At 43.7% G+C, this 18771-nt stretch overlaps 1 protein-coding gene across 7 annotated transcripts; it reads right to left on the bottom strand.

Moving 5' to 3' along the window:
* Window positions 1-11657: 11657 nt before the first annotated feature.
* On the bottom strand, window positions 11658-18732 carry LOC113936472. 7 transcript variants are annotated; one of them, XR_003524259.2, is made up of 5 exons: window positions 18404-18721; window positions 17889-18252; window positions 16768-16975; window positions 14044-14124; window positions 11658-11990 (listed from the first exon to the last, which is right to left on the bottom strand). XR_003524259.2 is itself a non-coding variant. In XM_035725180.1 (5 exons), the coding sequence occupies exons 1-4, from the start codon at window positions 18705-18707 to the stop codon at window positions 14092-14094; spliced, it is 792 nt and encodes a 263-aa protein (XP_035581073.1). In that variant the 5' UTR covers window positions 18708-18732; the 3' UTR covers window positions 11658-11990; window positions 14044-14091. The 7 variants fall into 7 exon arrangements, 4 of the variants coding, with proteins under 4 accessions (XP_035581073.1, XP_035581074.1, XP_035581075.1 ...); XM_035725180.1 differs by having other exon boundaries at window positions 18521-18732; XM_035725181.1 differs by having other exon boundaries at window positions 16774-16975; window positions 18521-18732.
* Between the last annotated feature and the right edge of the window lie 39 nt (window positions 18733-18771).

Here is an 18771-nt window from a genome sequence, read left to right as displayed (position 1 = left end):
TGCCTGGTTCATTTTGTAGAGCATGTGACTCGATCTTGGGGTTGTGAGTTCAAGCCCCATGTTGGACATAGAGCTTACTTAAAAATAAATTTTAAAACATGTTGTCACAAAATGTATATGAAAAAAACCCAAACCTCACAGCTTGATCATTCATTTGCACAGGCCCTTGGAACCTCAAGCCAGATATTGTTGCCCAGGTAGAACTCGGAGCAGAGCAACGGATGATGGACAGAGGGCTCTCCCAAGATTCCTGCGTAGGTGAGGTGGGGAAAGGACCTTTACAGTCAGTGTTTGTCTATGTGTTCCTTCGTGTCTTCCTTTTCTAGTGCTTTTCATTACCTTTGGCATTTCCCTAACTATGTCTGGGATCACTTTCCTTTTGCTTAGAGTTCTTTTAGAGTGACAAAATGCCCTCATTTTGTGTTTGCCTGAAAATGCCTTTATTTCATCTTCATTTTGGAAAGATACCATAAACAGAAAATTTTAGGTTGTCAGGTTTTTGTTGTTGTTGTTTTTTCTTTTTCTCAGCACTTTAAAGACACCATGCCCTTGTCTCCTGGACTCCATGGTTTCTGTTGAGAAGTCAACCTCCATCTTACTGTTGTTACTTTGAAGACAATGGGTATTTTTTATTTTTTTGCCAACAATACTTTTAAAGTGCACAAAATTTAAATGTACAATTGAAAAATTTTGATAAATGTATGCACATATGTAATTCTTATCCAAATAAAGTTGACATTTTCATTATTTCACAAAGTTCCTTTGTTACCTCTTTCCATTTAAGAAAGGCAACCACTGTTGAGATTTTTTTTTTTTTCCACCATAGGTTATTTTTGCCTTTTTAGAACTTCAGATAAAGAGAATCATACATTATTTCTTTCTTTCTTTTTTTTTTTAAGATTTTATTTATTTATTTGACAGAGAGACAGAGATCTCAAGTAGGCAGACAGGCAGGGAGAGGGAGAGGCAGGCTCCCCGCTGAGCACAGAGCCAGACATGGGGCTCTATCCCAGGACCCTAGGATCATGAGCCGAAGGCAGCCGCTCAACCGACTGAGCCACCCAGGTGCCCCCATATATTATTTCTTTTGTGTAAGGTTTACCCATCCATGATATTATATGCATTATTATTTCATTCCTTTTTACTTTTTGATGATTTACAATTTATCCATTCTCTTGATAATGAACATTTGGATTGTTTCTAGTTTGGGGCTATTATGAATAATGCTGCTATGGACATTCTTGTGCAATGTTTTTAGTGGACTTGTGTTTTTATTTCTCTTGAGTAAATATCTAGGAGGGGACTTGTTGAGTGATAGATTAAGTTTTGATTGGTAGTGCCTTCGATCAGTTGGGGAAGACTTTATATCTTAACATGTTGAGGCTTCTAATTTTGGGATCATGGTATATTTATTTAGGTAATTCTCTCAGCAGTATTTTGCAGTTTTTAAGCATACGGGTCATGCACATCTTTTACTAATTTTATTCCTAGAAATTTGGCATTTTTGATGCTATTGTAAGTCTTATTTTTAATTTCATTTTCTGATTGTTTGTTGCTAGTGTATATAATTTTTTCTTTGACATTCTATCCTGTGTGAGCTTGCTAAAATCACTTAGTTGTTTTAGTAATTAAGTTTCAATGTCTTTAGATATTTTACACAATCATGTCATCTTCAAATAAAGATTGCTTTATTTTTTCCTTTTCAGACTTTATGCTTTTTCATTTTTTATATTATTATACCAGCTAGGACCTCTAGTACTTTTTAAAAAAATTGATGTGAAATTAACATACAGCGAGATGTGCTGCTTCTAAGAGTACAGCCCAAAAAAGTTTTGCAAATGTATATTTGTGTGACCCATACTCCAATCCACACATAGACTATTTCCATCCCCATGCATTCATTTCCTTATGTGTTTTTCCACTTAGGACTCCCCCAGTATGGCAACCATTCTTCTGATATCTGTCACCATAGATATCCAGTACAGTATTAAATAAAAGTGATAAGAATGAACATCCTTGCCTTGCTCCTGATATTAGGGGATAGAATTCAGTATTTCACCATTAAATATGATCTGTTGCCCTTTATCAAATTGAGAAAGTTCTATTCCTGGATTGCTGAGGGTTTTTTTTGTTTTGTTTTGTTTCGTTTTATTATGAATGGGTGTTATCAAATGCTCTCTATGCATCTGTTGACATGACTGAGTTTTTTTTCTCCGTTGCATTGATTTCTGCTTTCTGTTATTTCCTTCCATTGCTTTGGCTTAATTTGCTTTCCTTTTCTCTGGCTTTTTGAGGTAGAAGCTTAGTTTTTTACCTTTAATGCTTTCTTCCTTTCTCATGTTTGTATTTATAGCTATGCATTTTCCTTTGAGTCTTATTTCAACTGCATCCTGCACATTTTCACATGTTGTATTTTCATTATTGTTTAGTTCATTATTGTTTTTGTTTTCCAAATGCCTTGAACGGAATCATAATGAAAATACAACATATGAAAGTGATTTCTTCTTTGATTTGTGAAGGACCTTGTTCAATTTCCAAATATGAGGAAATTTCTGTTATTGATGTCTAGATTATTTCCATTGTGATTGAAAACATATTCTGTATGAATTCAGGCCTTTTAAATTTATTTATTTATTTAAAGATTTTATTTATTTATTTGACAGGGAGATAGCATAAGTAGGCAGAGAGGCAGGCAGAGGGAGAGGGAGAAGCCGGCTCCCCGCCGAGCAGGGAGCCCAATGCAGACCTCGATCCCAGGACCCTGGGATCATGACCTGAGCCGAAGGCAGCTGCTTAACCGACTGAGCCACCCAGGTGCCCTTCTTTTAAATTTATTGAGAGATGTTTTTATGACACAGCATATGGTCTATTTTGAGAATGTATATTCTGCTACTGTTGGGTGCAGTGTTTGATAAAGACCTGTCATCACTTTAAAGTCTTGGCTTCTTTTTACTTCTTTCTGTCATTCTGGCCTGGATGAAGCTCCCACTTGTGTTTCAGTTCTCTCTGAAAGGCAGGCGCAGTTTATCAACTGTTCTTTCTTTCTTTCTTTTTAAAATATTTTATTTATTTTTCAGTGAGAGAGCAAGAGAGAGCAAGCGAGCACAAGCAGGGGAGCAGCAGGCAGAGGGTGAAGCAGGCTCCCCGCTGAGCAGGGAGCCTGATGTGGGACTCGATCCCAGGACCCTGGGATCATGACCTGAGCCAAAGGCAGACGCTTAACTGACTGAGCCACCCAGGCATCCCTATCAACTGTTTTTTTTTTTTTTAATTTTTTATTTATTTATTTGACACAGAGAGAGACATAGTGAGAGAGAGAGCATGAGCAGGGGGAGAAGCAGAGGGAGAGGGAGAAGCAGGCTCCCTGCAGAGCAAGGATCCCAATGTGGGGCTCGATCTCAGGACCCTGGGGATCATGACCTGAGCTGAAGGCAGCCGCCCAACTGACTGAGCCACCCAGGTGCCCCTCAGCTGTTTTTTAGAGAGCAGAGAGGGTTTACAGGGAACAAATGAATGAAATCAGAGAGAACTGATGGTTTAGTTCTTAAATCCTTGGTTATGGTGCTTTAAACCCACACTGCCTGTGAACTTTCACCTTTTTTGGGGTGTCTTTAATATGTACCCAGTAAAAAGTTATATTTTAAAAGTGGGAATTTAGTCTCATGTGTATCTTTCCCCTATAGACTGTCATTTAGAATGGTTTTACTAGCTTTATTTATAACATTGAAGTATGTAATGAAGTGCTAAAAAGTTTGATACCAGATGTCAAAATCACAAGATTTTCTCTACAGATTGTTGCTGTTGAACACTGAACACCTAGAATGGTACCTTTGATCAGTCTGGAAAAAAATCTCTGCTCTTATCTTTTCAAATGTTTCCTCTGCTGCTTCGATCCCTCTTGCAACTACAGCTACACATTAGTCCTTTTGTCAGGTGTTCTGTTTTTAAATTCTTTTCTCTCCCTTTGTATCATCATAAAATTTCCACTTACTTGCCTTTGAATTCACAGATTCTTTCTTCTTTTGTGTCCAGTCTGCTGTTAAGTCTATTCATGGTTTGCTTCAGATACTGTATTTTTATTTAATTCCAGAATGGAATTTTCAGTTGGTTCTTTTTCAAAATTTCCATGAAATTCTGTGTTATGTTTATAATAGGTTGGGCTTTTTCCCCCAGTCAGTGTAAGTGAAACTTTATTGAGGCCCCAGGGCCATGGGGCTCCGGCAGGAGGCCACCCTGTGGGAAAAGGAAGAACTGATGGAGGGGCTTTATTGACCTTCATCTGAAGGTGCGGATGTTTGGCGTGACCTTGCGTCTCCGGGAGCACAACGTTGTATTTCTGGGCGAGCTGGCAGAGGGAGGGCTGGGTGATGCCACCTCCAGGCCAAGTGCCAAGTGCAGGGTGCTCTTCCTGGATATTATAGTCTGAGAGAGTGCAGCCATCCTCCAGCTGTTTGCCCCTCAAAACAGACACTGTTGGTCAAGTGGGATGCCCTCATTGTCTTGGCTTTGACATTCTCAGTGGTGTCACTGGGCTCGACCTTGAGGGTAATATTCTTGCTTGTTAGGGTCTCCGTGAAGATCAGCTTCTGTGTGTTTGCTGCTTGGCCACCAAGTTGAAGAGAAAGAGCTATAATTGTTATTTTTAAATCTTTTCCGTCTAATGTTTGGTATATCTGCTTCTATTGAATTTTTTTTCTTGATTATGAGTCACATTTTCCTGATTCTTTACCTTTCTAGTCAATTTTTGTATACTGGATTCTGCAGACAATGCATTGGAGAGACTATGGATTCTTGTCTTCTACCAAGAGTATGAGGTTTTTTTCTAGTAGGCAGTTAAATTACTACAGGTCACCCTAATCCTGATGAGGCTTGGTTTTAGGATTTATTAAGGTAATGTTACTTTGGTTTTGCTTTAGTCCTTGGATGTAGTCCTTATCCTTAGGGTATGGTGTTTCCTCCTAAGGTACAACTTTCTAGAGTCTCACCTGAGTGCCTCGGGTGCTTTCTGGGTCACAGCTAAGTCTCCCAACACTGGGTAACTTCTGAAACCTCTGCTCAGCCCTGTTCTTTGTCAGGTCTTAGCCTTCTATGCATTTGCAGTTGGAGTCCAGTCAAGGACTCAAGGAGAAACCCTCTGCAGATTTCCAGGTCCCTCTTTGCTCTGCGTGACCTTGCAAAGACCTCCTCAAATTCAATTCCATAGCCTCTTCCCATGTCAGAAACATAAGACCTACCCCCTTGATGGGAGTCATGCTGCTGGGGAGCATGATCAGGTACCCTCTCTCTCCACCTCATAGACATGTCCCAAGCATCCCTGGGGCTCCAGGTGCATCCCCTCTGCCTGCTGTGCTGATCACTCTTTTTGTTTATCCATCTGCCTGTGGAGTCCTTTTGTTCTCTGTGCATTTTGGGCACTGGAGACACAGTGTGAACAGGATGGGCAAGGTTCCTACCACTGTGGAGCCTAAAGCCTCTAGTCTATGGTGTCTGGGGAGGTGCAGACAATAAAGAACAAAAAGAACAAGATGGTGTTGACTAATGCTAAACAGTGGTATGAGGGAAATGAAACAGGACAATGAGGTGGAAAGTGATAAGGAACCCATGCAGGCTGGGAGGTTTGGAAGGATCTCTCCGAGGAGGTGACCTGAGACTCAAGAGCTGAATGATGAAAAGGGAAAGGGTTGAAGACTTTGGAGACCAAAGGAAGGTCCTCAAGCAGAGAGGAACCGTGTGTTAATGGTGGAAATGTTCGCGCTCAGGGAGAACTAAAGAAACTGAGAATGAGAAGGATCGAGGGTAACTGAGGTAGTCTGACCCTGGTTCTGGGTGCTTTGTAAGACTAGATCTAAATTATTTTTAATTTCCTTCTAGAATGGAAGAAGAAACCTAAAAGCCAGGAGTTGTCACCAACAGAGGCCTTTTCTGGGAAGGAGTTACCCAGCAGCATGAACCTGACAAGATCCGCAGTGCATGATTGCTGATGTTCTCCCACAGCAGATGGCTGGGAATCTGGGGATGAGTCAGAGAAGCAGAAGATGCATGGTGGCAGTTTGGGGCCAATGGAACATAAACAAGGGCAAGTAGTGACCCGTGATGGGGGTTGGGGAAATGCTGAAGTTGTGGGGAAATGCAGTTTCAATTCAGACTTTGTTTCTTCACGGAGATTTCTTGTCAAAGAATATTTCCATCAAATTGACTCAGTTCAAAGCTTACATCATAATTTTATTTTAAAAAATCATCAGGAAATCTTGGTAGGGAAGAAACCTTGTAAAGGCAGTCCATGTGGAACAGCCTTGGGAAAACCGTCTAAGTTGATTGAGCATGGTAAATATACCAACCAGAGCGTATACCTTTCTACACATGAGATAATTAATGTAGGAGAGAAATTCTACGGATGTAAAGTGGAGATTTTTTTACCTATAGCCCACCCCTCTCTCAGGTCATGAGAACTCATACTAAGGAGAAACCCTATGAATGTAACAAATGTGGGAAAGCCTTTAAGAAACTTTCATCTCTTTCTTACCATTTGAGAAATCACGATAGAGAGAAAGCCTCTGAATGTAATGAATGTGGGAAGTCTTTCTGGCAGAGCCTTCACCTCATTTTACAGCAGAGAACTCACACTGATGAGAAACCTTATGAATGTAATAAATGTGGAAAGTCTTTTAGCCAAAATTCTCATCTTAATGTACACCGGAGAATTCATACTGGAGAGAAACCCTATAAATGTGATGAATGTGGAAAATCCTTCAGTGGAAGGTCTAATCTTAATGTGCATAAGAGAACACATACTGGAGAAAAACCCTATAAATGTAATGAATGTGGGAAAGCCTTTGGTGACCGCTCCTCCTATACACAACACGAAAGGACGCACACTGGAGAGAAACCATACCAATGTGATGAATGTGGAAAAGCCTTTGGTCACAGCTCTCACCTTACAGTTCACAAGAGAATCCATACTGTTGAGAAGCAATATAAATGTAACAAATGTGGGAAAACATTCAGTTTTCATTTATCCTTCACTCAACATAAGAATGCACACTGGAGAGAAACCATATAAATGTCATCAGTGTGGGAAAGCTTTCAATCGAGGTTCTAATTTTATTGGGCACCAAAGAATTCATACCAGAGAAAAAAAACTACATATTTCATTTTTTTTTAAAGATTTTATTTATTTATTTGAAAGAGAGAATGAGATAGAGCATGAGAGAGGGGAGCATCAGAGGGCGAAGCAGGCTCCCCGCTGAGCAGGGAGCCCGTTGCCGGACTCAATCCCGGGACTCCAGGATCATGACCTGAGCTGAAGGCAATGGCCCAACCAACTGAGCCACCCAGGCGCCCCATATTTCATTTTAATATATAAAAACTACACACACATTTAAATTTTGTGGTTTTTTGATGCATTCCCGGAGAAGGGCTGAACCTGTGTGGCATTTGATACCTTGGAAAAAAAAATTTTTTATTTAAAGATTTTATTTATTTATCTGACAGAGACACAGCAAGAGAGGGACCACAAGCAGGGGGAGTGGGAGAGGGAGAAGCAGGCTCCCCCTGAGCAGGACCCTGGGATCATGACCTGAGCCGAAGGCAGACGGTTAACGACTGAGCCACCCAGGCGCCCCACCTAGGAAAAATTTTTTAATTAGTGAGACCAAAACTCTCTTCAGTAATATTAATTAATGTGATTACCCAATTACTATTGCTCAGAAGTCAAAATAGGATGATGATATTTGAATGACTGATGTACCATTCGAAAGAGCCAGAGTGCCATTATTTGCTTCATTGTTCCCCCAATGCTAGAAAATTGGGCTGCTTCTAATTTGTTTCAGGAATTCATTATAAACAATAATTATGAACACTGTAGAAACATGGAAAATGCCTATAATACAGTTGACCCTTGAACAACACAGTTTTGAACTGTGCAGGTCTACTTATATGTGGATTTTTTTCAATAAATACAGTAGAGTATTGTAACTTTATTTTTCTTCCTTATGATTTTCTTTTCTCTAGCTTACATTATAAGAATACAGTATATAGGGCGCCTGGGTGGCTCAGTTGGTTAAGCGACTGCCTTCGGCTCAGGTCACGATCCTGGAGTCCCGGGATCGAGTCCCGCATCGGGCTCCCTGCTCGGCAGGGAGTCTGCTTCTCCCTCTGACCCTCTTCCCTCTCGTGCTCTCTATCTCTCATTCTCTCTCTCTCAAATAAATAAATAAAATCTTGGGGTGCCTGGGTGGCTCAGTCGGTTGGGCCACTGCCTTCAGCTCAGGTCATGGTCCTGGAGTCCCGGGATCGGGTCCCGCATCGGGCTCCCTGCTCGGCGGGGAGTCTGCTTCTCCCTCTGACCCTCCCCTCTCTCATGTTCTCTCTCTCTCTCATTCTCTCTCTCAAATAAATAAATAAATCTTTAAAAAAAATAAATAAATAAAATAAAATAAAATCTTTAAAAAAAAAAGAATACAGTATATAATATATATATAATATATAAAATGTGTTAACTGACTGTTTATATTATTGGTAAGATTGCCAGTCAATAGGAGGCTATTAGTCAAGTTTTTGGAGAGTTAGTTATATGCGGATTTTCAGCTGTGCAGGGCGTCAGCACTCCCAACCCCCATGTTATTCAAGGGTCAACTGTAGTGAAATGTGAACTCTTGTGACTGCGTTGCCCTATATGTGCATTTGGAGAAGGGCTTAGAAGAAAACAGAAATGAACGTAGCTAATCAATAAAAGTCTTTGGATATTGTGTGGCTTTCCTTTTCTTTTTATGTTCAAAACTGCTACAATTTAATGGGGCACCTGCATGGCTCAGTTGGTTGAGCATCCTGATTCTTGGTTTCAGCTCAGGTTATGAGATCGAGCCCTGTGTCGGGCCCCACAAGTTTCTCTCCGTCTCCCTCTGCCCCTCCCTCTGCTCACACGTTCTCTCTCTTTCTCAAGAAAAATAAATCTTTTTTTTTTAACTGCTACAATTTTACAGTAAATAAAAAGACAAAGAGGAGAGGGCACTTGGGTGGCACAAAGTATCCGATTCTTGGCTTTGGCTCGAGTCGTGATCTCAGGGTTGTGATATCGAGTCCTGGGATGGGCTCTATGCTGATATGCAACTGTTCCAGAACATGTAGAAAGCTCTTGTGATACCAGTTTGTCAAAACTCAAAGAAGGAACATTCACTCCAGGAATCAGGGTACTGAGTATTAGGAAATACATAACCATAATACCCCATTTTAATCAATCAGTGGGGAAATGTAGTCATCTCAATGATTAATGAGAAAGAAGTTGATAAAATTTACTATTTAAAGATTATTTAAGGGAAAAAAAAACCCTGGTAGCAGGAAAAAAATATACTTTTTAAAAGATTTTATTTATTTATTTGACAGAGAGAGAGCACAAGCAGGGGGAACAGTTGAGGCAAAGGGAGAAGCGGGTTTCCCGCCAAACAGGGAGCCCGATTGTGGGGCTCGATCCCAGCACCCTGGGATCATGACCTGAGCTGAAGGCAGACGCAGCCACCCAGGCGCCCCAGGAAAAAAATATTTTTATCATATGGTATCAGGTTTAAATGGTGACACTAGCACTGAGGTTGGCAAACTATGGCCCACAGGCCAAATCTGGCCCAAGTGTTTTTGTAAATAGTCTTAATTGGAACATAGCCACGCCCAGTCATTTCCATATTGTCTATGGCTGCTTTAACACACTAAGGTGGAATTGAGTAGTTGTGAAAGAGATTGCATAGCCTGAAAAGGTAAAATATTTATTAGAAAAGCCTTGCCAATCCCAGATGTAGAGCCATCTCCATTCCAGTCAGGGAGGACCAAGGCAAAAGGCTGCTCACTCGTCCTTTGTATGGACAGGAAATTCACAAAAGGAATACAAATGGACAACAAATACATTAAAAAGTACATGATTCATAAGTCATCAGAGATTCAAATTAAAATGATGAAAATAAATATTTGCGGGCACCTGTGTGGCTCAGTTGGTTGAGCGTCTGCCATATGCTCAGGTCATGATCCCAGGGTCCTGGGATCGAGCCCCGCATCGGGCTCCCTGCTCCGCGGGAAGCCTGCTTCTCCCTCTCCCACTCCCCCTGCTGTGTTCCTGCTCTTGCTATTTCTCTCTGTCAAATAAATAAATAAAATCTTAAAAAAAATAAATATTTGAGCAGCTGTTATGAGGTAGGCAGTACCCCAATCATGCAGTCTACATTACCTCATTTAATACAGAGATCCTGGTGAAGCAAGTTCTATTATTTCCATTTTATAGATGTAGAAAACACAGTCTAGAGAGGCTAATTAGCAGGTAAAGATTGACAATGATTTAAAAAGACTATGTTGGAGGGGCGCCTGGGTGGCTCAGTCGCTGGGCGTCTGCCTTCGGCTCAGGTCACGATCCCAGGGTCGGATTAAATCCTGCATTAGTGGGGAGTCTGCTTCTCCCTCGCCTCCCCACTCCTGCTCTCTCTATCTCTGTCTTTCTCTCTCAAATAAATAAATAAAATCTTTAAAAAATATTATGAAATGGGGGTGCCTGCCTGGCTCAGTCAGTAGAGCATGGGACTCTTGATCTTGGGGTCATGGGTTCAAGCCCCATGTTGGGGGTAGAGTTTACTTAAGAAAAAAAAGAAAACTAAGAAAGTGTAGGAAATGGATTCCTTTTTTTTTTTTTAAGATTTTATTTATTTAATTGACAGAGAGACAGAGAGAGAGGGAACACAAGCAGGAGGAGTGGGAGAGGGAGAAGCAGGCCTCCCGCCAAGCAGGGAGCCTGATGCGGGGCTCGATCCCATGACCCAGGGATCATGACCTGAGGCGAAGGCAGTCGCTTAACCAACTGAGCCACCCAGGCGCCCCTAGGAAATGGATTCTATTATTCAGCACCCATGGATGGTTACATAGGTATACCCTCTTTGTAGGGTAAAGTTGGAAGTGTCCAATGCAAAGTATGTTCATGAGTTGATTCAGCAATCTCACCTTTGCAGTTTATCCATGGAAATAACTGCTCAGCTATGAAAATGTGGGCAGGACCTTTGTTATAGCATGGTTTATAACAGCAAAATACTAAATGCTCCCCAATAGGAGAAAGTTTACCTTATTATGGTGCAAAAATTAAATGGCATATTATTGGGAGACAAAATTAGGTTCATAACAACATGGATGATCCCAATTCTATGAAATTATAAGTCTTTCCCAGGGGAGCTCTGTGGAAAAATGTCACCCACGTGTTAATAATTTGTTATCTGTTGATGGTGGGATTGTAAGCAATATTTGTTCTTTCCCTTTAACTTCAAGTGATTTTAATTTGTTTAAAATAAGTGTATATAATTGGAATTTAAAAGAACATTATTTTCATCCAGGAATAATATTAAAATCATGAAATCCAAAATTTTCATTATCCCATGTTACTGGGTGGGAAACAGAACACAGATCATTCATGTGTGTGTAGCCAGAGATATTATCAGTGCTGTTACACTGAGAGGTTGAACTAATATACAAGACCCAGTATGTGTGTATATGAGAGATACAGAGAGAAAGATTAAAAGCTTAAAAAATGAGTCCATAAGGAAACACACTTGCTTCTTTTTTTTTTTTTTTTTAAAGATTTTATTTATTTGACAGAGAGAGACAGCAAGAGAGGGAATACAAGCAGGGGGAATGGGAAAGGGAGAAGCAGGCTTCCCGCTGAGCAGGAGGCCGATGCAGGGCTTGATCCCAGAACCCTGGGATCATGACCTGAGCCGAAGGCAGTCACTTAACCAACTGAGCCATGCAGGCGCCCCACACACTTGCTTCTTAAAAGCCAGCTGTATAGGCCTCAGCAGCTGTGCCAGAAAGCAAATGCCTCATCTGGGGACTCTGGTGGAGCAAGACTGGCTCTCCAAGCCAGAGATGTGAGCATCGTGGGTTGATGTGTCCCTCATTTGTGAGAAGTAAAAATGTCTCCATCTATAGATGTTCAGGACGTAAACACAACTGACAAAACCAGGATGCAGCTAATGTGAATTAAAACAAAAAGGAAAAAGTATAGCCTTTAAAGAACCCCCCAAATCTACAACACAATTTCACCAACTCTGAATAAAGTTAACATTCCAGGAAGATACTGATCCTCGATCCCTGTATATGATGTTCATGAATATCTACCTGGATATTCTTCTATGATATGCTACTGAAGAGAGGTGGAATCAAGGAAAACTTGATGAATTCCAAAGAGAGGAAAACCTTTTACAGGTGAGCCCAGTGCCATACTGGAGACAAATACCTGGACTGGGTGCAGGTGGGCATCAAAGTGGCTGGCCACTGATGGAGCAACTGCACAAAGGCTCTGGCCTTTGAGGACAGTGGGCTGGTGGAACAGAGCCCCAGATTCGGGGCAGGAAAAACCCTAAGTGCAAGAATAATTTTCTGAGAATTACTTTTCTTGAGAATCCCCTTAGCCTAGGGGCGTCTGGGTGGCTCAGTCGGTTGAGCATCGGACTCTTGATTTTGGCTCAGGTCATGATCTCGGGATCATGGGGTCAAGTCCCATGTTGGGCTTCGTGCTCAGTGGGAGTCTACTTGAGAGTCTCTCCTCCCTCCACCCCTCCCCCCCCATTGCTCTCTGTCTCTAAAATAAATAAAATCTGTAAGAAAAAAATCCCCTTAGCCTAGAATTTTGCTGAGTACCCAGAACAGTGAAATGCTCTAGGTACACCATTGAATCATTTTTGGCAAACACCTATTAAGACACGAACATTCCCATTACCCCAGAAAGTTCCTTCTTGTCCCCAGATACTTCTTCCCTATATACCCCAAAGCAAATAGTGATTTCTATCAGCATGGGTTATTTTTGCCAATTCTAGAATTTACTACGGTGAGATTGTAGTCATATTTTGTGCATTTTTGTGTCTGCTGCTTTCCCTCAGCAAAAAATTTTTGAGACTTATCTATGTCATTACATAGATCAGTAATTCTTTTTGTTGCTGTGTAGTATTTATTCCATTGTATAAATATAGCACAATTTATCCATTCTCAGATTGATGGAAACCTGGGATGTTCCCAGTTTTTGGTTACTATGAGTAAAGGTGCTATGAACATACTTATCAAGGTTGTTTTGTTTTTTATGGGCATATGCTTTCATTTCTCTTGGGGAAACTCCTAGAGGTGACATGGCTGGGTGGATGTATGCTCAGCTTTTTAAGAAACTGTCAGTTCTACAAAGTGGTTGTAATATTTTCTGCAAGTACCGGCCATGTATTAGAATTCCTGCTGCTCCACATCCTTACCAAATTTTGGCATTGTCTTTTTCATTTTGGCCATTCTAGTGAATGAGCATTTTTTTAAAGATTTATTTACTTTAGAGGGAGTACACCAGGGGTGGCGGGGGGGAAGGAAGGGGAGCAGAGGGAGAGAGAGAGAGAAGCAGATTCCCCACGGAGTGCAGAGGCAGTCACAGGGCTCAATCCCACAGCCCCGAGATCATGACCTGAGCTGAAACCAAGAGTCACTCAACTGACTGAGCCACCCAGGTTCCCCTCTAGTGAGTGTTCAGTGACATCTCATCCTGGTGTGATGATTAATGGTAGTTAATACTTTTTCATGTGCTTATTGGCTGCTTGGCATTGTTTATTCAAGCCTTTTGCCCATTTTTTGTTAGGTTGTTTGTCTTTATTATTGAGTTGTAGGAGTTGTGTATATATTCTGGATACAAGTCCTTTGTTAAATGTATATGCTGCGAATATTTTATAAACAAAATTTTAGCAAATTGAATCCAATAATAATAAAATAATAGAAATTTAAAAAGTCATGACCAAGTGGGATTATCTAAAAAATGCAGGGTTGGTTTAACCAAAATCAATAAATGTACTTCACTGTATTAACAAGCTAAAAAAAAAAGTATATGATTATCTCAATACATGCAGAAAAAAATTGACAAAATCCAACAGTCATTCCTGATTTAAAAAACAAACAACTCTCACCAAACTTGGAATAGAAGGCAATGTCCTCAACCTGACAAAGGACATCTACATCCACAGGTAATATCATACCGGTAAAAAACTGAATGCTTACCCCTGAAGATTAGAACAAGGTGAGGATGTCTGATCGCACCACTTCTATTCAACATTGTAATGGAGGTTCTGGCCAAGGCAACTGGCAAGCAAATGGAATAAAAGGAATCTTAGATTGGGGAAGACATTATTTTACTTTTATTTTTTAAGAATTATTCATTTGAGGGCTGCCTGAGTGGCTCAGTCCTTAAGCGTCTGCCTTCGGCTCTAGTCGTGATCCCAGGGTCCTGGGATCGAGCTCCACATCGGGCTCCCTGCTCGGCAGGAAGCCTGCTTCTCCCTCTCCCACTCCCCCTGCTTGTGTTCCCTCTCTCGCTGCCTCTCTTTCTGTCACACAAATAAATAAAATCTTAAAAAAAAAATTATTCATTTGAGGGGCGCCTGGGTGGCTCAGTCATTAAGCGTCTGCCTTCGGCTCGGGTCATGGTCCCAGGGTCCTGGGATCGAGCCCCGCATCGGGCTCCCTGCTCGGCGGGAGGCCTGCTTCTCCCTCCCCCACTCCCCCTGCTTGTGTTCCTTCTCTCACTGTGTCTCTCTCTGTCAAATAAATAAATAAAATCTTAAAAAAAAAAAAGAATTATTCATTTGTGAGAGAGAACAATTTGGGGGAGAGGGAAAATCTCAAGCCAACCCCCCATTGAGCATGGAGCCCAACGGGGAGCTCCATCCCAGGACCCCAAGAGCATGACCTGAGCGGAAATCAAGAGCCAGAAGCTCAACTGACTGATCCATCCAGTTGTCCTGGAAAAGACATTTTAAAAAATCCTTCTTTGCTTCAAAAGATACCATAAACAAAGTAAAACGTAAGTCAAAACTTGGAAAGGATACATTCCTAATAAAGGATTAATGTTAAATTTCTGTGAAGAACTTCTATAAGCCAGGAAGAAAAAGACAACCTGAGAGAAAAACGCATGAAGTGAGAAGTTAATTCAAAGAGAGAACACACAAATGGCTAACACCGTGAAAAGATGCTGAATCTCACCAATAAGAGAAGAGCAAACATCTCACAATGAAATACAATTTTCTACCCATACTTTTTAATTTAAAAAAGCTGACAGTACCAAGCACTGGTGAGGATGTGGAGCAAGTGGAACTCCTAACCGTTGCTAGGAGGCATATGAAAAGGTGCAATCCTGGGGCGCCTGGGTGCCTCAGTCATTAAGCGTCTGCCTTAGGCTCAGGTCATGACCCCAGGGTCCTGGGACTGAGCCCCACATTGGACTCTCTGCTCAGCGGAAAGCCTGCTTCTTCCTCTCCCACTCCCCCTGCTTGTGTTCCCTCTCTCACTGTGTCTCTCTCTGTCAAATAAATAAATAAAATCTCTAAAAAGAAAAAAGGTGCAATCCTTTTGGAAACATCTACCAACGTTGGATATAAATATTCATTTGCTATGGCCCATCAGTACCACTCTGAGGGCTTACGCCAGAGAGACCCTGCATCTGTCCATAAGGAGACCTGTATATGAATTTTCATAGCAACATCATTTATAGGAGCTGGAAGCCTTTTGCTTGCAATGCTCTTCCCCCAGATACCTGCATGGCTGGCTTTCTCCCTGCCTTTAGGTCTTTGCTTCCATATTACCTTCTTAGTGGGCCCTTCCCTGAGCCACCAACTTAAAATCACAACCACCTCCTCCCCCATTCTTTGCCCCCTCTCCTTACTTGGCCTTTAGCAATTAACCCCATCCGATGTGTTATATATTTTACTTATTTTTTTCTCTCTCTCTCTTTAAGGTTTTATGTCAGAGAGAGAGAGTGAAAGCACAAGCAGAAGGAGCAGCAGGTGGAGCAGGCAGAGGGAGAAGCAGGCTCCCCGCCAAGCAAGGATCCCCTGGTGGGGCTCGATTCCAGGACCCTGGGATCATGACCTGAGCTGGAGGCAGACGCTTAACTGACTAGAGCCACCCAGGCATCCCTTTGCTTATTTTTCTATTGTGCACTCTCCTCCAGAATGTGAGCTCCTTGAGGGCAGTGGGGGTTTTGTGATTTTTACTCACTACTTTATTCCCACCTCCTATATTATTGGTTCTTATTTTTTTTAAAGATTTATTTACTTATTTGAGAGAGAGAGAGAGAGACAGAGAGAGCACATGAGAGAGTTGGGGGGAGGGAGAGACAGAATCTCCAGCAGACTCCCTGCTGAGCCTGCAGCCTGATGCGGGGGCTCAATCTCAGGACCCTGAAATCATGACCTGAAATCAAGAGTTGGATGTTAAACTGACTGAGCCACCCAGGCACCCTGCATAGTACGTTCTTTAATGAATATTTACTGAAGGAACGTAAGTAGCCATCAAAAGTAGACAGTATGAACAAGTTCTGGTATACTCATTTAACAGGAAACTAGACAGCCGTGAAAATAAATAAAGTTTCACATATCAAAAAGGATAAATCTTGGAATGATAAATACATACAGCAAAAAATGCAAGTTGCAGATAAAATCTTATGTAGATACATTTATGTGAATGCAAAACATGCAAAGTAAATGTTTTGTATTGCTCTGGGATACATATATGTTGTAAAATTTCCAAAAACACAGAGCCATCCACATTTCATTCAGGATAGTGGCTGTCTCTGAAAGGCAGTTTCTATGGAAGAGGGGAACATGGGGGTTTCAGCTACATGGATAATTTTTTTTTCAGCTTAGGAGTGTTTTCATAGGGTTTCACTGAATTCCTTACAACTTTATTATATTTTACATGTTTTTCTTAAAAGAAAAATGAGCAGACCTCTACCATTAGGTCCCTGGGACGAGAGAAACGAGGCTGAATGCTGAGCTGGTGGCAAAGGCAGCAAGGAAGAGCTGTGCAAGCGGAAGCTTCTGCATGGCCACTGACCGCGGAGAGGCGTGCTGACTTCCACGTGGAGGACTCACGATCCCACAGAATGTCGAACTTAATGACTCCTGGGCTCCTCGCTGGTGAAGATGAGTTAATCCTAGGATTTGAGAGCATAGACAACTTCAGGTCTAACTTATCTGTACTAGTTATTTTACTCTTGGTGACCCTACGGTTATACTCACAAAAGGTCTTACTCGCTGCAAGAGTGTGCCTGGACTCCCCTTCCTTTACCTTTCGTCCTCATCATCTGGCTGCCCTTCAGGTGGTATGGGGTGACCGCTCTTCAGGCATCTCAGCGGAAGGGCGTGCCCCCGCGTGCCTAGGTTCTCCTACTGCCCTGATCTTGTCCCACTTCCCAAACTGGCAGCTCGGAAGCAGCTCAGACCCCCACAGGAGGGGCATCCAAGACGGCTGCGCAGCCCAGCCTCGGCGACCCCACGGCAGGGAGAGAGCAGGGGGCGGTGCGGCTCGCGTCGGAGCGAGCGGAACCCTCACACTGCCTACCCGGCCTCTCCCCGAAAGGCCCTGGCGCGTAGCCGCTCCTTGAGAAGCCTGCCTCGCTCTGGGCATCACAGGCTGGGCTGCCGCTCACGAAGCAAGACCTTGAGCCTGCTACCGGCTGTGCCCCTACCTTGAAGATACCAGCCTCCGCAAGCGGACGCTGACCACTGCGCCCCCAGCGCCACCCTTCAGACCACTGATGACCGCACCGGCCGCAGGGGTCGTCCCGCCCCTTCCCTCACCCCTCCGTCTGTCCACACACAAACAGGTGACCTTCTGGGGAGGGCGGAGCTCGCCAGGGCTCTGCTCCCAACCTTGCGGTGGCTTCTCGTTTCACGCAAAGCCAGAGTCGGAGCCATCGCGAAGCCCTAAGGCTGCCTGCCGTCAGGCCCCTCGTTGCCCCTCTCTGCGCACCGTGCAGCCGAAGCGAGTAGGGCGGACAAACGCACAGGCGGGACGAACCGGGGACAAGGGGGCAGGTGCGGGTAGGAGCTCGGGGAGCGGCTCACTTCAAACTGCGGCGGGAAGGAGGCTCCGGCAGGGTCCCCGAGAGCCGCCAACGGGCTTGGGGATTCCGGCTCCGGCTGGCGCTGTAGGCTCGGGGGTGGCCCGGGGAGCCCCCCGTGCTGGGTGGCGCTCCGGCTGGCGCTGTAGGCTCGGGGGTGGCCCGGGGAGCCCCCCGTGCTGGGTGGCGCGCCCTTTCGTCATCCCGGTCCACGCCCTTGACGAGCGGCTTGAGTAGGAGCCGCCAGGCAGAGACTTCGTTCCCCGCGTGCCCCGCTCTAGTCTTCAGCGCCTCGCGACGAACGCTCCCTCCAGGAAACTGCACAACACGGGTCGGCGGTGATTTGGGCTCCCCTAAAGCTTCACCCTCTAGGAAGAGATCCGGGAACAATCCCCTATGTTCTAAACACAAGGGCTTCATGTAGGAGGAGACGCCTCAAACCCGCCTCCTCATCTGGGAAGGGGGGGCAGAACAGCCACTTCCTCACAGTATTGTAAAGATTAAATGAAGCGTTCAGACCTGCGTATGGGACGCGGAGAACTATCAGATTTCGTCAAGGTCGCGTTGCTCAGGGCAGCCACCGCGAGCCCCCATTTCACAGACGGGCAAACTGAGGCTCACGGGGTCGCGACCTACCCAGGCCTTCCGGAGTTCGGCAGCGGCGGCAGGGAGGGTGGTCCAGGCCCAGGACAGCACCGTCCGGTTCGCCGGGGGCTAGAACACTAGTCGCCCAGGTAAGTCCCTGACGCCGCGGAGGCGGGACTCCAGGCGGAGCGGCTCCCTGTACCTGCCATGGCGACGCTTCCGGACCAACCGGAAGCATACCGCCCGGAACTACAACTCCCAGGAGCCCGCGCGGCACGTCCTGGTCGACGCCGGGGGAGCGG

This window comes from Zalophus californianus, chromosome 17 (genome assembly GCF_009762305.2).
Source record: "Zalophus californianus isolate mZalCal1 chromosome 17, mZalCal1.pri.v2, whole genome shotgun sequence".
NCBI classification, from domain to species: domain Eukaryota; kingdom Metazoa; phylum Chordata; class Mammalia; order Carnivora; family Otariidae; genus Zalophus; species Zalophus californianus.
Note: the sequence above shows the minus strand (reverse complement) of the source record. Positions and strands in the feature narration are given on the sequence as shown.